This window comes from Lepidochelys kempii, chromosome 1 (assembly GCF_965140265.1).
Source record: "Lepidochelys kempii isolate rLepKem1 chromosome 1, rLepKem1.hap2, whole genome shotgun sequence".
Lineage (NCBI taxonomy): Eukaryota > Metazoa > Chordata > Testudines > Cheloniidae > Lepidochelys > Lepidochelys kempii.
Window position 1 is genome coordinate 185,075,258 of NC_133256.1, and position 22,540 is coordinate 185,097,797.

General features: G+C 43.6%; 1 protein-coding gene across 2 annotated transcripts in view; it reads right to left on the reverse strand.

Annotated features, from left to right (window-relative positions):
* PTGFRN (prostaglandin F2 receptor inhibitor) overlaps positions 1 to 22,540 on the reverse strand; it is a 100,534-nt gene that overhangs the window by 25,217 nt on the left and 52,777 nt on the right. For both annotated transcript variants that reach the window (XM_073304637.1, XM_073304627.1), the window contains exons 5-6: positions 18,734 to 19,159; positions 5,897 to 6,316 (exon numbers count right to left, since the gene is read on the reverse strand). In XM_073304637.1, the coding sequence (XP_073160738.1) occupies positions 5,897 to 6,316; positions 18,734 to 19,159 (846 nt within the window). The remainder of the gene's footprint in view (positions 1 to 5,896; positions 6,317 to 18,733; positions 19,160 to 22,540) is intronic.

Genomic DNA, 22,540 nt, shown 5'->3' on the forward strand with positions numbered 1-22,540 from the left:
CCCACCGCCTTTATTCTTTCTATATAGATTTCCCTAACCAGCACCATCCCAAGTTTCATAATAGTTGTTCCTGGAAAGAACCCTCTGTACTTTAATCTGTGGTTTATATTTCCAACTACAAATTGACGAGAGGAAAAAACTATGATGACTAAGCATATTTCTATCCACTAATTAAGGGTAGAAAATACAGGGCTTTCTTGCCAGGGAGTTTCTGCTGTATTGCTCTTCATTCACTTCCCTGATTAAGACAAATATATTTGATCAAGTGAGTGAGTGACGCAGGAAGAGAAGGCAAGGGAGAAATCAGATCTCCAGGTCAGCAGGGGGCACGGTTTTATTTTAATCTGAAGTTTAACAACAAATATTCAGCTCACATTTCAACATTTCTTGGTTTATCTTTGCTCCTTCCAAAACAAGTGATAAAACATTGCTGTGTAATGAGCTCATACACAGATATCATCCAGAGTTGAAGATTACAACCAAGAAGCTTCTTAAATTCCCTTTTGTTTCTGACTTTCACCAGCTTTCAGCCTTTGCTGGGGTTTCTCTGGAGGCAGCCAGCAGAATGAAGCCGAGCTCGATTCTTCTCTCTCATACATCTTATTTTAGAGAAGCACATTATCAGACACGCACGCCCCCCCCCCCCAACCCCCACCAAAGCACTTCTGTGGAACAGAAAAACTGTACTGGATCTCTGTGTAACCATGCTGTGGGAGAAGCCATTCTAAATACTATCTGGGAGGATGATGGCAAAGAATTTAACGCTATGGGATAAGCCATCTGAATTGCAGGCTGACTGTGTGCCTCTGAGTACAAGAGTAGGAGGCTTTTCATGTCAAGGTCACTGGCTCAACTGCGGTCCAGCTGGGAAGAAAATGAACCTATTACTATCTGATGGCTGTACAACGACCTGTGTGAAATGAATGTTTTAGTCCCAGTCTGAGGCCTAGCAGATAGGGATCTGCTTCACAAAAACCATACATGCAGTTAAGTGCTAATTAGACCTTTGTTACCCAGCTCAGCAAGAGGATGAAAAGGACTATGAGAAAGTGAACACTCCTCTCTTTTAATGGTGATCCCGTGTGAGTGCAGTGAAAAGACATATTGTGGAATAAGAAGTTAGCACTGCTCAGAGTCTTAGTAATCGCCAGTCTCCAGGGCGGTTGATTTAGCACCTTTCAGTTGCCAAATAGACCTTTGCCCTCAAAGGACTCGGAGAATTTCTCCAAGTGGGCTAACAACAGGTCCTTTAGGCCAGAGAGAACTGAGGCACTGGTCTAGCAAGAGGCAGCCTGGGTGTTGCACTGTATCAAGGAGCAGCTCTAACATCACCTAAAATGCATGGTTTATACCCTGAGATGGAAAGTATTCAACATGTTACAAGTAGTTCTAATGTTTAAGAAGCCTGGTCTGAAGGAGGGCTAGGAAGAATCATGAGCTTTGGGTTGGAGGAGTATGCTCTATGACAGGGACTACCTTGTGAGGAGTTAAAAGAACTAAACAGATACACAGTTTGGCCAGATTGAGAGGACACATGTACACATATTTGAAGAGTGCACGCACTAAGGAGGGAGAAGAACTGCTTAGGGTTGTGCCAGGAGATGTCACTAGGAGTGGTGGCATGAAATTAAGAGAAGGAGATTTCAGGCTGGATATCAAACATTTGTCAACAGTGAGAACTATTAGACTGCAGAATAATCTCCCAAAGGAAATTTCAGGATACTTTTCAAAGTAGACTAAAAAAGAGCATTGGATAATCACTGGAAATCTTTAAATCAAGACTGGACGTTTTTCTAGAAGACATGCTTTAAATCAATCGCAGCTATCGGACTTGGAGCAGGAATTAAAACAAGTCCTGTGGCAGGTTATGCAGGAGGTTAAATTAGATGATCACAATGGTCCTTTTTGGCCATTAAAAAAAAAAAAAAAAATCTATGAAGCTATCCACTAGGGAACAATCTCCAATCGACTCAGGTTTTGGGAGTACATAGACTATACCTAATAGTTCCCTTCCGCTTCTCCCCCACAAACTTCTAATTTATGGGATTCTGAAATATAGATTGTATCACGTCTTTCAATTAATGAAATTTCAAGTAGGTTTTTCCCTTTAAGTTTCAGACCACGAATTTACTGTAGTAAATTCATTTTTATGCAGCACTGAGCAAAGAAACAAGATTGCCTCTGCCTGCAGCCAGCAAGTCGTGCCACCACTGGACAGAATCTGGAGGGAGACATTTTCCCATAGATATTCATGGAAAAACTTTTCATAACAATGCCACATTTCAAGATCATTATTGGTGGAGTTTGTGTGTGCAGTCTCCAGCTCGTATATAAAAATCTTACAGGCCTCCTTCACATTTCACAAGGTGTATACGTGCAATAAAAAAAAAAGTTTTCCTTGAAACACAGCCAAGCTCAGACAAAACAGATCTGGGAGGAAGCCAGGTTACAGGAAAGGACTTCCAATCCAACAAGTCCCCCAGCTCCAAACAGAAATCAATAAAGACACAGAAGGATAGTCCTACAACCACTAAAAGCTTTCATGTAACACTCATTAAGGACTTCCTTTGCTGAGAGAGTTTCTCTATTTTCTTATTTATTCCCCTCCCCCCACCCCCAAAGCATGGACTCAGGATATGGTCATAGTTTGAGCTTGTCAAATTGGAGAAGATTGGAACACTACAGTTGTTAATTGTTTAGATAAATAACCTGATTGTAAACCACCACCAGCAGTTAAAATGCCTTGCTGGTCAGCAGTGACGGTTCTAAATGGTCAGGAATTCCAGATGGTGAGGCAGCACTATTACCGAACAGAAGATGGAAGCATCCTTCGGAGCGAGTCAGAGTTCACCCCCATCAGGCCTCCACTTAGTTCAGGATTTACTGCAAAGTGGCACTTTCTAGCTTTTTCAATCCTCCATGGACTTCTTCCAACTCATGTCAAGGACCTCATCTCACTACTCCCCACCCATTGGCTTTTGTTCCCTTCACACCGTCTTCATGAGTGCCTTCCTTTCTGCAGAGTCTGCCATGTGGAATAGCCTACCTTACCTTTCTGCCTCTTTGACTTTGACCTCGATCAAGTCAAACTCTGTGCATAGGCGCTGGAACTAGGGATGCTGCCGCACTCCCTGGCGTGAAGTGGTTTCCATTATATAACGGGTTTACAGTTAGTTCAGTGGCTCTCTGCACCCCCACTATACAAATTGTTCCAGCACCCCTGACTCTGTGCCCATTTTCTCATCAGTAAAACAGGCATACCACCTCGTCTGACATGGAGGAGATATAAGGGTAAATTAATTTGCATAAGCACCTTTACCGTTATTGGGCACTGTCTGAGGCCGGTGAGATATCTTCAAATCTGAGTAGAAACATTTCTCCTCGAACTATGCTTTTTAATGTCTCCCTACCTTTGTTATTCATCTATGTAACTATTACTTCAATCCATACTGTATCCTGAATTTAAGTTGTATTTTAACCCATCTTTCACGTAAGCCAACCATAGATATTCATTCCCCCTAGAAAGCTAGGTGTATTGTATCTGCCTGTAATCATTCCTCTAAATTTCACTCGCCTGTCTGAATCCAAGAACAGAACAAAAAGGCACAGGAGATAGGAATGGAGCTAGAGGAAGGCAGGTGTGGTATGCACTCTCATGTGTGCCCCTATTCCTAATGATAAGCAGGACGTCTTTTTGGTTTGGCATGTTTGCCAACGTCCCTTCTAACTGAGCTTGACTAGTTCCTTTTTCTCCACAGATGCTTCAGTCTGGCAACACCAGCATTTCCCATCCAAACTGTATTCAGACAGTTCAAGAAAAGGTCCCAAATAAATAACCTGCAGACAAATAGGATTTTAAAATGTCAGCTAATCACTCAGTCAAAGTGAGGCAACAGGTCGAGATGCAAGAGAGCTTTTAGAAAAGCTACTACTCGGAGGGACTGGGAAGGCCAGTGCAGACGATATTACAATCAGAACCAGATAAGACTGTGAAATTTGTTCATGTGCCATGAAACTTGAATTGCCAATGTGAAAATTTTAAATCAGCCTTTGCTATTTGCCAGATTTATTTTGGGAAACAGCTTTTTCTTCTCTTGGAAGAACTGAAAAGGGAAATAAGATTCTCTTTTGGCCAGGAAAATGCAATGCAACAAACAGACCCATCCCTTACAAGCTCACAGGTTTTCCTCCATACTGTGGAGATTAATGGAGTGCCTTTTTTGTCAAACTGTTTGGCATGAATACAAAGTGACACATATGAACACATTCAAAAGAGTCGTATTAGTGACACCCCCCCCCCTTCTCGGGGGGAGAGGGAGGCTCTGGGTAGGGGAAAAAGGCTCGCCTTTTCAGGCTTCTTGTAGTACTCGTTGTACACTGGCAACACAAGCATTCAGGTAACACGCATCCTGCTGGAGCGATAAGCCACGAGCCGTGGTACTCTGAATGGGACCAGAGCATGGGTAATGTCTGCTTTTAGAATGATTGTTTTATGGTTAGAAGCAAAAAGGGAAGAGGGAGTAAAGAGTAATGCCTAGCAGTGCTAGTTTCTGAGCCCTGCACAGTTGCAGTGGAGGACATCGTTTTATGATGACTGCTTAAGGCTTAGCCTGTGGTCCTTGCCATAAGATGTTTCAGATTTAAATACCGGCTGGTTGAGGATCATTTCATTATTATTTGGACAACTGGAAATGAACAGATCCTAGTTTGTGCAAATGTTTGTCCTCTCACCAAACCCAGAATTCCTCTTCCCCAAAGCTTCAGATACTGTGCACCTAATGTGACTCTGGGCCGTGCGTGGGACCACAGAGAAGGAGTGAGATGGTGCAAGGGGAAGGAACACATGGGGAACAGAGATAAAAACAAAGTTGCTACCTGCATTGATACATTAAAAAAAACCAGGGTCAATTTGCCCACGGAGCCGTTAACTTTGATGGAAATGCTCTTGGGGAATCTGAAATATGTAATCACTAAAAATTCAGTAAATTGCCAGTTAAACCAACATCAACATCTAGAGCAGCCTCAGCTCTTGTATAATCACTCAAAACCCTCCCAGACGGTTCAGCACCATAAAAATGTAACAATGCAACGTATAACAAATCAGAAATGCACCTATCTGATGCCTCAGTCACACTCAAGTGCACACAGACATCATACCCATGGACAGACAACATCCACGGAAATAGTTTAATCTAGCAGCTAAGGTTGTGAGTTTGAGTGTAATTCTGAGGAACAGATGCATGCACTGCAGTTGTGTATTTGCTGAAATTCAAAATACCAAGTCACACTTTGGAGTCCAAGTATGATTGGGTTTTAAGATGTTTGGGTAGTGGTGCATGCAAGCAGAGGCTGCTGCAATGTAAAAGTTGGCTTAACTGGCAATTTCCTGGATTTTTTTGCAATTATATTGATAGGAAATGCACTTGGGCAATTTTATTCCAAACTAATTAAGTTTGCTTTAGAACAGAAATAGGATTCTCCATGGCTTTTTAGCGTTAAAGCTCTCCCAAAGCAATCGTTATATACCAGCAATATAGTGACTGAACTGGCAAGCGTAGTAGTAGCCATTCTCCACTCAGAGATAGGTCATGCCACGGGAGACTTTCAAGCCTGTATTAGCGAAGGAAGGAATGTGGGCCAGGACTCCAAGGTCAGACACAGTTCATTTAAAGTATTCCAAGATATAACTAGGCACAATGAACAGCAGAGAAGTGCCAGGGGAGTGCAGATACGCAACATTCTAGCGACCATACCCATCTCAGCATGGAGATGCTCTCAGATCAAGCTAAGGAATAGCAGCAATGACCCCAGAGATTAGGGACACTGCCACAAGCACCATGCAGCACTCAGCTCCCTCCCAAAGCACATACATGTATACACTGAATTCTGTACTGACCTGAGGTTTGGAAATCTATCTGGATGGGATTGGATAAGCCGTTCACTGCCTCTCGCCACATGCCACTGCCGCCTGGGGACCAGGCGGTCACCACGCAGCGATACAGACCAGCGTCAGACATCTGCGTTTGGTACATCCTATAGCGGAACTCATTCTCCTGAACCTTCTCCAGGACCACACCATCCACTCGGGCCTGGTCTGTCCAGTCTTCCAATCTTACCACCGAATCCTGGTTCAAGGAGATTATGCGAGTGGTTCCATTAGGGTTTGACTGATCAGTCAGTGGCTTTTCTGCTGTAATGAGAACAGAGTAACGCGGTGTCTTGATGTTTTGGGAAGACACTTTGCATATCATCTCAAAGGTGTGTCCTGCCATGAAGAACGGCTTCAGTTTCACAGCCTCCACTGTTAGTGTATAATCTGAAAGAGGGAAGGAAATCAGAAGCAATAAATAGCAGTCTGCATTTATGTAGCACCTTACAACCCAGCAGATTTTCAAAATGCTTCACGAACAAAGTAGACACAGTCCTAGAACACTTTGCCTATTGCTGGTGTAGTGTGCAGCTTGCTATTTATCAACCTACACGGTTACATAAACAGCTTAGGATAGGACACGAAGAACATTATTCCTGACAGACACCGCAGAGAAACTGTGACAGGTGGAACTTAATTACTCAAGTCAGATGTGGCCAGAATATCAAGGATAGTACCCCTACATTTGAATAAATCCCTAAAGGGATCAGGGCCTCAGTTTTATGTTGCTATAGGAAGTGCCATTTCAGATCAAAGTGCTGGGGCATTGGTTCAGCACCAGTGATTCAAAATGAAAATTACAGCCTTTTGGATCAACACCAATTCCTGCAGCACTGTGGGTTTGCCTTGAAGATCCATTCAAGTAGTGTCCTACCCTTGCAAGATCAGCTGGGATCAGAGAATAAGGAGGGTTGGTTACAAAAACAAAAAAGTCCCCCTCACACTTCTACATATAGGAAAAAAATCCAGGATAGATCTTCCTCCACCGCTGGACTTCTCACCTGTACTCTACTTATTTGTCTAAATCAGTCAATAACTAATATTGGAATGTTAGAAGTTGCATATTTGACATAATTAACTACAATAAAAAAAGAGCAGAGGACTTGCCCTACATTTCCCTGCTCCTTCCCAATCTCTGGGAGCCTGAATCCTAAATATCCCTTATTTACAGGATTTTCAAAAGTTCTGCATGTAGGAGGGGAGCAGAGCCCCCAGACATGGAAAATTTGAGCTTAAGAGCAAAGAATCAAAAAAGTTATAGGCAAAAAACAAAAATAAAAACCAACAAAAACCAAAGACCAGAGGTAGATAAAGGTAGCGGAGTTGCAAACTTAAGTATATTGTTCACTACTGGGAAAGATCACACACTTGAGAAGGGTCCTACTTTTTGAGGCACTTAAGACACCAAATGCCATAATATCTATGTCCTGGTCTGCACACAGAAATTGCACTGGTTTCACTAAAGTCAATTTATAAAAGTCAGTTAAATAGTTGTACAGATGCATCAATTTACAACTCTCAGTTTAGCTTCCACCAGCACATTTTACAAACAAGGTGACATTTCCATGTTTAGATAAGAACTTTGCACTAGTTACATTTCATAGAACAAAAGAAGTTATATGAAGGCCTTGTGGCCAATCTATGAGACAAAGAGCAACTAGGGCTCCAATTCATATCCCTTCCATAAGGAATACAGGGTTCTGTTAACTTCCAACAGTGTCCTAGTTTGGCGGAAGTGGGTGGGAAAAGATGACCCCAATATCATCTTTCCAGCTCTCATTGCTGGGATTGATCCTCCATTTATCTCATGAGCTATGGCTCCTTCCAGTGGAGAGAGTACAACATACCCACCCACGCATTATAAGCTGAAAAAGCCTCTGGATTGGCATTGCCCATCCCTTCTAAACAAAGCAAGATAGATCCCTAAAGCATAACCCCCTGAGCCATTTGGGAGACCATATTAACCTGGTCTGCGTGAGCATGCTTTCTGTCTAACCTTTGCCTGCGCCACACAATGCCAGTATATTTAACTTGTCAGTCAACCCACACGAGTCAAGGTATCTATTGGTTATTATGGCAAGAAAACACAGAAGTGCAAACAGTAGACTGGAGTCAGCTCAGTGTTCAGTACTGATTTTGCGACAGTGAATTTTCTTCCAGTAATGAAAATGACTGCATATTAAACACAAACCCAGCCACGCTGTGCAAGGCAAAACTTTACAGGGCAACAGGGAAATAAGCTAGAGTAAGACTGCAACACATACCCCCCACATTGAAATAAATACTTCTGCCTTCCCCAGGAGAGCAACAAGATACTAGTCATGATTACATTTTGCAGTGTTTTGCCTTTAAGCAGCAGTTTGTCCAATGACTAAACAGTGCACGAAATGAGAAACTGGGTATGACAACGTTAAAATCAGCACTGTACAAAGTAGATCACTATGCAATGCTACATAAAGCATCAGCAGGAACAGAAAAGGAATATGGTATTAGCAGTGGTCTGGGTGAGCATGGAATTAGATATTCCATATAACAAAATTTGAGAATATTAGGATTGCAGTTAGGTGCTCAAAAGTCAGGAGATCCCAAAATTGTGGTTGCATGCACAACCAAGTCTCTGCCCCCTTGTGCACATTAAGCAGTAACAGTTTAACAAACAGTCAGAGGGAATATAATGAAATCCAATGGACAGTAATGTAGTTATTAAAATAGTTACCAGTGCAACTGGATTCTGAATGCCTCTAGTAGGCAGCAGTGGGCATGCCACAGTTTAAGTTGGAACCAAGTTTCCATTATAAGACCAATTTTGACAGGTTAAGTCTGAAATGGGTAGAATTATTCTATCAAATTTAAGTAAATCAGACAAGGGGTTGATACATTAGGAGTTGAGGATGAATTAGAATCATTAACTATTTCATCACTCTGTAGCCAGAAAATAGAAAGAAGAGAAAACCTAGTTTGCTGGACTCGCCTAGTTGAGATCTAGTGACCAGGACCTGGTTAAACAACAAGTAATAATGGTAGATGGCATATCAACTCTGCTGTGATAGTGCTCAGCAGAAGTTCAACAGATCAAGCCTGAAAGCAGCAAGAGTCAGGCTAGGGGAAAGAGTAGGATAAGGGTTTGCCCACTTCCTGGCTCTCCTGCAAGTAAGAAGGCAAGCAAGATTGGGCATGGGGACTGTCCCTGAGGTAGGCTGTCCCCCAGGCTCTCCGTGCTTGCCCAGTCCCCTCCTATAAGGCAGTGATACTCACACTGTGGCTCACAAGACACAAGTGGCTCTTTAATGTGTCTCATGGCACACTTTGCAGCACATATTAAAACAATATGTGATTTAATTAATAACCAGTTTAAGTTATTAACCAATCAGGATGCTTTTACCACTGAGGTCTGAGCATCACTACTATAAGGTCTACTGAGGGGGCTTTGGGACATCCGAGGAGGAAGGGGAAGCAGCACAGAAGGGGACTATCACCTCCCTGCTACCACCTGGGCCTCATGCAGGGAGCCTGAATGATCTCTTTCCTTGCCTCCCTTCCTGCTCCAGCCCTCACCTTGTCCTCCTGGTCCCAGTTCTGCTTCCCCCACCCTTCCACAGGGTCCAGAGAACAGAGCGGGGACAGCAGGGAAGAGGTTCTTCATTCCCTGGGACCACAATCTCCACCCTAAAAACCCTTACTGAGCCCATCCAATGAGCCTTCTTAGGCTCCTCAACCACGATGTGCTTCCTGGGGATTGTCAGGTGAGGAGAACAACAGAGAAATGGAAGACAGCCCACCAACTCTGTGGAGGATTAGAAGGCACCATGGAGGATGAGGAAGAAGTTCTTCACATGACCTGCTCCAGAGAAACCAGACAACAGCAAGAGGCAAGGTAGGGGAAAGTTCTCCCACTGGATTCTGATCACCTTTGAGTCTCCTGCAAACTCCATACATCTCCCTTTCCTGCAGACCTTAGGACAGCCCCAGGCCTGTGGACCGTAGGAAGTTGACAGGACTGTGGCTCTCCTCCTAGGCTCTTTAGGAGAGGGGCCCCTGATCCTTAGGGCCTACAGGGGGTTCATAGAAATGGGACTCCTTTTGGCAGGCCACAGGCTTATAGCATCAGGACTCCTTTCCAAAGGATGGTGCATAAGGACTGTGGTTAGCAGATGATTTATGACCAGTTACTGATGGTTTCACATATGCTGGCAATGACCTCCTTTTAAGGACTGCTTGATCAGGGCTCCTCTCTTGTAAAGATTCTAGGAATTACAGAGACAGGGCTCCTGTCTAACGGAACTTGGGGCCTAGAAAATAGAAACTAGCATTCCAAATATCTTTTTACTGAAGATGAGGTGGCCGGTACATATCAGGATTTTGACTGACTGCATACATCAAGAACAGGCGTGACAAAACCACAGAGTCAAGGCTGTCCCAGTGGAGTTGCAACTATTCTGTATTTGCAGGTTAATTTAGTTACAGGGTTGGGAGTTTTTTGGCTTTCAAAACAGTTCATTTCCAGAAATTATGCATTCAACTGAATTTTTTCAGTTAAGAAGTCAGTTAAGAGTGCTGGTAACAACTCACAGCTTGATTTATGGACCAACTGTCCAACTCTTGCTCATGAACATCTTGCCTGGAAGGTTATTTTTAAGTAGTTTTCCATTGATAAATACAAGCACAATAAAGTCTGCGGTCCATGTATGTAATAAACAGAGGAATAGCACCTTCGTCTATTTCCATCTTGATGTATAGCTTTACCCAAGCATTTATGTACTCAAACCACATGCTCTGAAAATGGCTTTAATAATGTAAGGTATCTTCAGATACGTTATATAAAGTGTACCTAATTTAATTAAGTATATGCTATATGTCCCCATTTTAACTCCTAGCTCTTGAGAGAGGAACTGAGCACATTTTTGAATTTAAAATTACTCTTGTTCGCTATGTAGTGAAAAGCAGAATAGATAAACCTAGTAATTTCAATGTCTACAATGCAGAGCATTTTGAAATAAGCCAGTTCCTACTGCAGTATTACAGCTAACTTATTAGCACCTCCTGAGGACTGGTTACAGTAATGGAATGTTCTGTTCCTTTGAGGTTCTTTACCATAGTGGTTCATATGGTTCATTGCCATAGTACCTGAATGCCTCCACCCCTGCCCCTCAACCTCCCCAGTCGGAGTTTTGGCATTTGTTGGCCAAATGGGACAGAATTAAGATTGTGATGGATGTTTTAAGTGGCTGTGGTTAACTCTAGACTTATATTTTTAATTCTGAATTTCTTATTTGTTTAACACTAACATTCTTGAAAGTTTATACATATTTGAAATATTTTTGCCTTCCACCTTACCTATTGCGGGGGAGGGCGGGGCTTGGCCGGAAATTTTTGCTATTTTATATTTACTCTGTAATAGGAGTGGCGTATTACTTCTTGTTCCCAATTTTCATGGCCAACCTGGCATAGCTGGCATACTCCGAAGAGAACAGAGTATTGAAAGCTGGCCCAAATGGGTCTGCAATGTATATAGAAAAAAGCGGTTTCATGTTTTATATTTCATTTGAGAAATACTATCACTTGTGATTATGTAATTAGGGGATTATCATGATGCATACACACAAGGCGGTCGAGTTACTGTTGCATGTGGATACCACTCAGCTCCGTATCTCCTTTTCACTGCCCCCAAATGGTGCTCTCTTGAGTTTCCCAATGCCTGTCTGAGACCACGACCTGAATCAGAGATAACTGGCTGTGGCTCAGTCCAGATAAGACAGGAGTGATGCTGACTGGAGGAGGGAAGCAGTCAGATGGCAGAGGCAATATTGGTTCTCATGAGAGAAGGGATACATCTGCTTTTTATTAATGTTCACAGCCTGCTGATCCTAGTGAACCTTGAGTTACCTCTGGAATTCCAGGAACCAGTAGTATCTGAGCATGCTCTGATCCATCTGCACTTTACAAACACATTGCTACAGCTATCCACACCTTTCTCCCTTTCATATTAGATTACTGCAGCGAGCTATTCTTGGGGCTACACTAGTGTTTCATGCATGGAGCATATTACACTTGTGCTTCACAAACTGTGCTAGCTTTCAAGTTGTTTTGGGGTACAATTCAAGATTTTAGGTTTAAACTACAAAGCCTAGTATGTTTTGGGTCCTAGCTGTTTTATAAATGCTTCCACTGATTTCAGTTCCCAGCATGAAAGACTCAAGTTGACAATCCACAGTTTATGTCTTGAGGGCTTACTGTGGAAAAGCATTTTCAGCAAAAGGCCTTACTCAGATTCACTTCTCCGACTCATCTGATGGAGCTGGAGTGGGCTGACAGACCGGACATGCTGCAAATCCCATATCTTCAATCAGGCTTTTGCACACATGGGATAGAGTGGGAGGAATTGATTTTCAAGGATGGGTGGGAAGCTTTTTGTTTTGCTTTTGGAGAGTCTGACGTGTCAATTCTAGGACCTAATACACAGAGGGATTTTTCATAAACATGCCTAAGATGCCAGTAGGTACAATATATATTTGTAATATAAATCGGAGGGCCATGGTGATTTAACATGCAACCCCACTTTGTCTATGAACAATCCCCTTCATGAGAACATCTGACCCTCCTAGAACAAGACCACTATAAAACCAGTTCTTACAATGATGCTCTGATCCCAGAAGTGACAAGGAAAGGTGTCATACATATAAAGGGAAGGGTAACCACCTTTCTGTATACAGTGCTATAAAATCCATCCTGGCTAGAGGCAAAACCCTTTCACCTGTAAAGGGTTAAGAAGCTAAGATAACCTCGCTGGCACCTGACCCAAAATGACCAATGAGAGGACAAGTTACTTTCAAAGCTGGGGAGGGGGGGGGGGAGGGGTCTGTCTGTCTGTCTGTGTGATGCTTTTGCTGGGACCAGAGCAGGAATACAGGAATCCTGTAAAGGAATACAGGAATCCTGTAAAGAGAGTTAGTAAGCAATCTAGTTAGATATGCATTAGATTCTGTTTTGTTTAAATGGCTGATAAAATAAGCTGTGCTGGAGGGAAGGTATATTCCTGTTTTTGTGTCTTTTTGTAACTTAAGGTTTTGCCTAGAGGGATTCTCTATGTTTTGAATCTGATTACCCTGTAAAGTATTTACCATCCTGATTTTACAGAGGTGATTCTTTTACCTTTTCTTTAATTAAAATTCTTTTTTTAAGAACCTGATTGATTTTTCATTGTTCTTAAGATCCAAGGGTTTGGGTCTGTGTTCACCTGTACAAATTGGTGAGGATTCTTATCCAGCCTTCCCCAGGAAAGGGGGTGTAGTGCTTGGGGGAAGATGTCTCCAAGTGGGCTCTTTCCCTGTTCTTTGTTTAAAACATTTGGTGGTGGCAGCATACGGTTCAACGACAAGGCAAAGTTTGTACCTTGGGAAAGTTTTTAACCTAAGCTAGTAAGAATAAGCTTAGGGGGTCTTTCATGCAGGTCCCCACATCTGTACCCTAGAGTTCAGAGTGGGAAAGGAACCTTGACAAAAGGGTAGAGAACAACCTCTCCAATTGGAATGACCCAGTCATCCCCAGGACTCCAAGAGAGTCATTTCCCCTCCCAGGAAATGTCCTATTTAGATTTCACATTAAGGTAGCACTGTTCTGTTCTATAGGGCATCCCGGCCTGCCTTTATCTACATCCCACTTCATAGCCTTTGTTACCTTGCTGCTGTAGACGGGGGCACGAAGCCAGTATTTTCAATCTAGCCAAGTTTTTCCACCTTCTGATTCATCCAAGCCTAAGGATCAAAAGGGGACTGCTTCAGAAGAAAGAGGAAAAGAAAGCACAGCAAGGATCACCAGGAAACATACATGTGCTTAGACCAGTGGTGGGCAACCTGCGACCCATCAGGGTAATCTGCTGGAAGGCCGCGAGACAGTGTTTACATTGACCATTCACATGCACGGTCACCCACAGCTCCCAGTGGCAGCGGTTCACCATTCCTGCCCAATGGGAGCTGTGGGAAGCAGCAGCCAGCACGTCTGCCAGCAGGTTACTCTGATGGGCCACAGGTTGCCCACCACTGGCTTAGACAGTTATTGCTGAACAAGAGTGAGGAAAAGTCACATAAGGAAAAAGAGTGGGCATTTCTGCATCTCTAATACACAACATCAATATTTTTGGCACTAATTTATGCAACTGTACCTCACACACTACCATAGCTGGGATCATCCATGTAGCAAGGTATGGATTTAGGCTAAAATAGGGCTCAGATGGCCCTATTCTAACTGACAGAAGCTGGATCACTGAAAAACTGCCCCGTTCTGTTCATTCCCTCTGAAGCATCTGGCCCTGGCCACTGTCAGAAGACAGGATACTGGGCTGGATGGACCATTGGTTTGACCCAGCATGGCCGTTCTTATGTCTTTAGTGATCAAAACAGAAAGCTCTCCCCAAAACTACACTCCATCAGTTGCTACTGGTTAAAGAACAGGGGGCCTTCTTAATGTGATCTGTGAAATATGCCTTTTCTCTCTCATTGCACACAGCACACAAGCTACAGAGCAGCACCACCATCATCAACATTTCCCTCTGGACAGGCCAGCCAGTGGTAGTTGTGCAGATAACAGAAAAATCCAAGATTTGATACTTAGAAAGAGAATGCTTCAGAAGTTAAGTAAAGAATGAAATGGGGAAAACGTTTCTTCACATTTCCTAATACTAAGCAACAGTGCAACTTATTAACCTTTAAAGAAAGACTGGCCAGAAAGGTTAAAAAAAGAGGCGCTTTCCTCAAAGAATGTAACCTGAATCCTTCTAGGGTATGCATCTCCTCCCATCTGCAGTAGTCCCACAAAGTCATCTTCGGAGACAGACTCCTGGAACCTCCAATTAATAAAAAGGGTCAAAAGTGCAACAGAAATCCACCCAATACCTACATATACAAAAGGGGACAATGTTGGCAGCAGAAAAAAAACAAAACAGATAAGATCCCGGAAGGAAACCACAAGAATACACCCCCAGCTTACCGTTAGTCTGGGTGTTACTCCAAATAGACCAAGGCCAAAGACAAAAGAAATCCTGGCCAAATTATTCCTTTTGGTCTTGCAGTACTTCCTGACTTGTATGACTGGCTGTTTCAATTCTATAAGTTACAGTATTCCTCTGTTGCTCCTACTATTTAATGTACACTTTTTCAAGGCCTTAGCAATCAGTACAGAATATACTTCTGGGTAATGACTGAAGACAAGTTTTCAAAGAAAATCACCAATTCAAAACGTGGCCATGACAAATCACTGAAAAAAAGAGATGGTTATAACGGAGGAAGAGTTTAGAAACAAATGGGGGGAAATGCACTTTTCCACCAATTCCCACCCTGACAAAACAGAAAAAAGGGAAATTGTGGCTAGAACAGATATTCTGACAGGATCGGCATTTAATACAGTTACCTTAAGTAACACTACCTCAATATCTGCACTATCCCCTGCTGGTAGTGCTGCAAACACCAAGGTACTCTTATTTAAGGCAAATTGGAAGTTTAAGAGTAAGGGAAATCACTATACCAGCATCTCCAATGCAGAGTCTCCAAGTGAAGAGTATCAACTCTTAATTCTCATGAATCTGTCCTACACTAGCAAGGGTCAAGAAGAGTTGTGAAAAAGGGTCACAATTTCTTTTCACTTCTATTTTCAGTTATTTCTGAAGCACAAGAATCATGCAGCTTCTGCGCACAATGTAAACCAGGGTAATCGCTACATGGGACTTCAGGCCAAACGAAACTAAACTAACTTTAGGCCAAATATTTAGATACTGTATAAGAAATGGAGAGTTTTACAAAGCCTGATAGCGTTTGAAAAATGTGTGGATGTCTAAAGAACAATATAATTGAAAGGAGAAGTTTTCTCTTATATGAACATTCCCAGACAGTGCTGCAAACCCAAATGCAACAGCACTGGGTCAGGCATGAGACCCAGACCAGCATGGAATCTCTACGCAAGCAGACAACTTTGTTTTATATGCAAGCATCAGTGATGAAAGTAGTAAATCAGACGGTCAGATTTCTTTGATATTAAATAACCTCAGGTACCATTAGTAGCACTTATTTTTTTTTTTTTTTTTTTTTTACACAAGAGTTATGTTTGGTGTTGAAGTAAAAAAAATAAACAAAAGTGAAGCAAAGTTAGATCTAGCCAAGATGCCTTCAAAAACAAACAGAAGAACTTTACACAGACTACGTCAGAAACCAGTCACGACATATCTTAATGACTAGCTGTATTTGCAAAGCTGAGCAAGCAGAAAAGCCTTTAAGCTATATCGGTCTCCTGAGAACGAACAAAATAGATTAACAATCTCAAATTAATGGACAAACAATACAGTTACCGCATAATACAAGCCAAAAGACGACTCCTCAATCTCTACATGTGGCTTTTACATTTCAAGCAAGAAACTGAACACCTATGTATCCCAACAGATCAATGAATGCAGTACAAAGTCTTCCCTCCTTTCTGTAAAGCATGGTTGGACGCTGGCCTTGCCTAAACTGTGGTTTTTCTCAAATTCTCTCAATGTTGCACTAACACCAGTGTGGCATTGCTAACCGTGAGAGAATCTCAGAAAAAACGCAGTGTAGGCACAAGCTGTATTTAGAACAGGCCAACTTTTGGCTTCGAAGGGGACATGCAAAAGCTTCTCTCCTTAGACAAGCACACAGGAAGCAGGCTGCGTTCTTTTTATTAGGCTTGGGAGCAGCCAGGAACTCAAAATCACCAAAGATTCTTGTTAAACCAATCATCACAAGGAACAGAAAAGCATGTGGCAGCTTAACTCTTTCATGGCTGCTGGCGACAATGTTGGTGCACACCAGGTCCTGGAGCTTTGGGGTAAAGAGGAGGGGAGAACCTTGCCACTTGCAAAACTGACTGGGTGGGGGAGAAGGATAAGAAGGTTTTAGTCAAATTGCTGAAAAATAAGTGGAGATGGAGTAAGTCAGTCCTAATATGTTCACACCAAGTTTCTCATCACAAAGGTGTTTTTTGTGTGTGTGTGTGCGTGTGTGTGTGCGCGTGTGCGCGTGCATGCAGAGTTGCCTTTCATGTCAGCAAGTGCTCCACTTCTTTCCAGTAAATGTCTTTTTCAGAAAACCCTCGGGCACTTGTGCAAGTGTAAATATTGTAGCCCATCAGTGAATACTGTGGAAACAAGCAGAAATTTTGGAAGAGTACCAGAATCAGGAATATTTACACCTGTCACAATTTTTTCCACAGAAATTAACATGGGCAAAGACATCTCATAGCTCCACGTTGCCCCAGCTGAACGGAAGACCGTTATACATGCACACATGCACGCTGCATGTTGTGGCATACAGCAACATCCCTTGTATCACAAAAGCAGATGTTTCCATCTTCATCAGATGTTTCCATTAACATGGTGCTTGGTAATTCTGTTTGCACCTGCTTGTGATCAGAGCAAGTGCCAGCCATATTAGTGATTGGACTGACTGCCATGTGAGGTCTTTCCTATGAATGAGATCACATCACTGCTGGAGAAGCAAACTTCAGAGAAACATAGTAACTCATTTGATCTTGCAGGGATTAAACCTCTCCATTCCCAGGCCAAGTTACAAATCGTGCTTTGAAGTTATGCATGATTCTTACAGATCTTCTCTTTGCTGGAGCTGAATTACTGTAGGGATTCCCTTTGGTCCCTCTCTAGGCTGAGGCTGTGACCTGAGCAGTTTTACACTGGTTCAAGCTAGCTGGGTTTTAGACATGGCTTTGTCAACCAAGGGTGGAGGGGATCAGACTGTTTAAACAAATATATTTTGGAAGATGCACACATTAAACAAAGAGAAAGTTTATAAAGCCTTTTGCCTAAATGCTATGTTCTAGTCTAATCCCCCATTCAGTGACCCTACATCTAAATTGTAACACTGTTAAACTCTGTTTTAAACATATTTTGGAGCGACCCAAAAGTACCCAGCTAGACAGAGTCAGCCTGAATCCATTTTAAACTAGTTTTTAGAATTGGTTGAGGTAATTTTTTTTAGCCCCTGCGTAGATGGGGTGATGAACGGTCGAAGTCTTGCTCTTTCCAGCAAACCAGCTCTAAATGGGATTTCAGCACTGTATGGCTCTCACACTTGGCCATTAATTTTTCAAAAGCCAATTCCTTGCATGCCTGCAAGTTTCTCTGTGGCGCCTTCTTAAAGCCAGCACCTACAGGTAAAGAAAGGATGGGAGGGAGAAGACTATAGCTTCTGGGTTGTAGGCTTGTCCAGGCATGGACTGTCTTCATTTTGGGCCTTACAAAGTACCAAGCACAGGTTACCTGCTTAACAGTAAAGGCATTACAGAGGCAGAGAGAATGTCCCACTTGTTGGCAACGAGATGCATCCTGGAAAAATCCTTACATGGGAGACAGAGATCCTGACCGCTTGGGCTTTGTGTACCATGACATTTTTCTTAATAGAAGGCACAATAACCTCAGCACCCTGGCCTGATTCCAGTTCTGAAAGTTACATTCTGCCTCCCTAAATTCCCACTGCAGTTTGATGGATACACGGTTATTCTTCACTTCCTTTCCAAAACATTGCATGATACTGTTAGTACCATTAAGTAGTTGCTACCTTTCACTTCAGAAGGGGCTACAATTCTGTAGTGGATTAAACAAATCCAATATTTTATATTATATATATATATAGAGAGAGAGAGAGAGAGAGAGAGAGAGAGAGCGAGCGAGCTTCCAAAGCCCACTGGAATGCTTCTGGCTGAGAGGGGCTACGTAAGAGAAAGCTGTGAAATCAGCAGCTATCAGCAGCAAGAGATTTAAACCAGTAAGTGTGAAGTACCTACCTTGGGTAGCCCAGAAAACACTGACCAGTGCGGACGTCACATCCTTGCTCTTTACCCAGCTGTTGTTGTGGTGCTTGCTCCAGGCAGAGACGACACAGTAATAATCCCCTCGGTCTGCTTCAGAGGTCCATTGGATTCGTAAACTGAAAGTACCCATGGCCTGTTTAGAGAAAATTATTTCCCCATTCTGGGTCCTCTGTCTGCTCTTATCCCCAACCAGCAACGTCCAGTCTGCATCCATAGTGGCAAGAAGTTCATCCGTCACAACAGCGTCATTGCGCAGGCGCATTCTGTAATACCAAGAGACGGTAAAACGTACGTTTGCTTCTGTGTTCTGCGCATTCACAATCCTGCACTCCAATTCTGTGGGGTCGTCTGAAAATTTAGGCGTTTTAGAAGCATTCAGAACTATCTGGTAGTCCAGCTCTGCAAGGGAATTGGAAAAGCGGGAAGAAAGCCAAGAGAACATGTTAAAAGTAGCAAGTAAAAAGCAAACACCCAGGTAACAGTGAAAACCAAGTGCCGTCCTGAGATCTGGAGCTATCAAACACGACACAGAAAAAGCATGTGGGCTAAATATAGAAGACTTGTAAAATCAAGGGACTGGGAACCTGGACTCAGGCTCTGCCATAGATTTGTGAGACCATCAGCAAGTCCCAGAGGTCAAAATTTTCATAAGTGGCCTTTTATTTTAGGCATCCAACTTACTCGTTGAGCTTGATTTTCAGCTCTCATGGACTTTAGCGGGAGTTGCCAGAGTCCAGTACTTCAGAAAATCAGGTCCAAAGCCTCTCAAGGTGATGTGGCCTCTGAGAAATAATGTTTCCTTCCCTGGCCTGTTCTCCGACATCCAAGTGTGCAAGTTTCAGTCTCAGATTTTAAATCACCTTTTGTGTTTCCTCAGAGAGTTCAGGATGAATGTATGACTTGGGACTCTTCATTCTCAAGTTGCAAACTGATCAGTTGAGACTCTAGTAAATGACACCCCATCTCCTCTCCCTCTCCAGGATAAAAAGGCCATCCCCAGAAATCACCACTTCCCACTTACAGTCCCATGCCCCACAGATCCCCCATACCATCACCTTGTCAAGGTTAACTCCAGCAAGCATCCTAGAATGTTTAGCTGGTTAACATGACAACCAAGGATGCACGTACCAAAAGCAATTTTGAGTTTGAATTGTGAAGTGGTATGACCTGTATGGAGCTGGAATCTCTCAAGGTTCATAGTTTAAGAGCTGAGCAGCTGAATCGAAGGTGGAATAGCTGGTTGTCCTGACCCAGGAAAGGAGGAGTCAAGGGTGCATGACTTTGTTCTCGACTAGATTACAGAGACAGCAGACTACAGGCTTGTGAACTGAGCTACTATGGTAAGAATCTCTCAACACTGAATTTTAGTTATGGAAATAAGTGCTTTTCTACCAATGATAAGACTTATTTTTCCTGAATTACTTTTTTTAATGTTACTTGAAAAACAACTTCCTACTGTTTTCTGACTAAATATCCCAACATTTTGTTTTTGTTTTCAACAAATTTATTCTTTATTCCTTTATCTTGTGGTTGATGTATTAATCTCAGAAACAGTAATTGTCTATAACTGGGACAAAGAAGGAAATGCAAGTCTAAAATGTAGCCATCTCTCAAATATGGCACTAGAACAGGAGCGAGCAAACTTTTTGGCCTGAGGGCTGCATCAGGTTTTGGAAATTGTATGGAGGGCCGGTTAGGGGAGGCTGTGCCTCCCCAAACAGCCAAGCGTGGCCCGGCTTCCACCCCCTATTCCCCCCCGCCACCTCTTCTCATCCCCGATGGACCCCCCCCGCGGACTCCTGCCCCATCCAAGCCCCCAATTCCCTGACGGCCCACCCCTCTAGGATCCCTGCCCCATTCACCCCCCACCCCCCTGCTCCCTGTCCCCTGACCGCCCCCAGAACCCCCACACTGCCCCCTGCCACCCCATCCAACCCCTCCTCTCCTTCCTGACAACCCCCCCCGGACCCCTACCCCTGACTGCCCCCTGCCGCCCCATCCAACCCTTCCCTCTTCCTGACTGCCCCCATTCTACCCAGCCGTTCCCCACCCTCTGACCGCCCCACCCTCTGTCCATCTCCCCCCCGCCGCATACTCCCTGCCCCCTTACCGTGCTACCTGGAGCGCCGGTGGCTGGCGGAGCTACAGCCGTGCCGCCCGGCTGGAGCCAGCCGCACACTGCGCAGCACAGAGCACTGAGTCAGGCCGGGCTCTGCAGTTGCGCTGCCCAAGGAGCTCGCAGCCCCCAGCCCAGAGCATTGCGCCAGCGGCACAGTGAGCGGAGGCTGCAGGGAAGGGGGAACAGCAAAGGAGGGGCCGGGGGTGAGCCTCCTGGGCCAGGAGCTCAGGGGCCAGGCAGGAGGGTCCAGTGGGCCCGATGTGGCCCGCAGGCCGTAGTTTGCCCACCTCTGCACTAGATTAGCGGAAACGTGAGGAGGTAAGCCCTAGCGCCTTTTCTCTTCGGGTGCATTTGATAGTACAATTCCACTTAATCTGGCTACATCTACACTGGAAAGTTTAAGGGAATCTCCCGTAGTTGCTATCTCTGGTGCAGTTTCATCAGCGCTAGTAACCATGGGAGCACTAGTGTAGACTAGACATCAGTTGTTTTAATCATTGGTTTTTACAGGATTAGATGACCAGGGTAAAAATGAAAGAAGCTAGTTTACACTACTGCTTCCATGGTTGCTAGCACCAGTAACAGTGGGAAATTTCCCTAAAATTCCCAGTATAAACAAGGCCTTAAAAAAAAAATGCACAGAATTCTGGTTCCACTTTCAAACAACAGGGTCTGTGTGGGAGGCCATGAGACTCAACACCGCGATCCTTGAGAGAACTAAATCCCCACAGATCCTAGACAACTATACCACTCCTCACATCCCGTTTACACACAGCAATAATCTTCAAGACTTGAAACTGAAGGACAAGTTACTTAAACCATACTGCAGTAATCTGACCCCTCCAAAGCCAGAGGGGTTATGATTCAAGAGTGGTAGCTACAGAAGGTTGTGTCCTGTGACTGCTTTAGCAGCTTGGTACAAACATGGGAGAGTTTGAAGGCTGAAGTTCTTCTCAGGCCAGGAACAGGATGAGAAAAGAGCTGAAACAAACAGTTTTCAGGTAATCACTTTGATATTAGTATTAATTATTTATTAATAATAATAATTAATAATTATTGAGGAGGAGGAAGGAATGCTAGGGAGAGTTTTGGCTTTGACAGCACCACTCTGGCTAAGCACATCACACTGACAGACACTCTCAGACAGAGGATTTAAAAGGAATAAAAGGCTCCCTGGATAAGCCTCATTCCTCCACTCTGTCAGCTGTCAACGAACAGCCTCACTGACAGTTCAGTGACTTAATACCACATTCGCACTGAACTTCAATCAAGGAGGAAGGGGTTAGTGGTGAGTTTAGGATGCAGTTTAGAACCTCACATGCTGAGAACTCTTCTCCCACTCCCTCCCAGCCCTAGGCAGCAGTATCGTATGAGGAGTAACATTTATACACTCCTGTATCTCAGGCAACCGGTGAGAGATAGGACAGGAAATTTCTACCAGCCTAAGGAATGCTTCAGACCAGAGACAAAGTGACGTGCTGCAGCCAGGTTTTGAAGCCCAGAAACGTAACAGGAAGTTGGGAATGGCCAGATGATAGTTTGAAAGGAAGACGGGGGCCAGCACAGGATAGCAATGGCATCCATCTCCTAAAGCATATTGGGAACATTTTTTAAAATGTTAATGGCTATTTACTGTTTTGGAGATGGAGACAGAAGTGTGT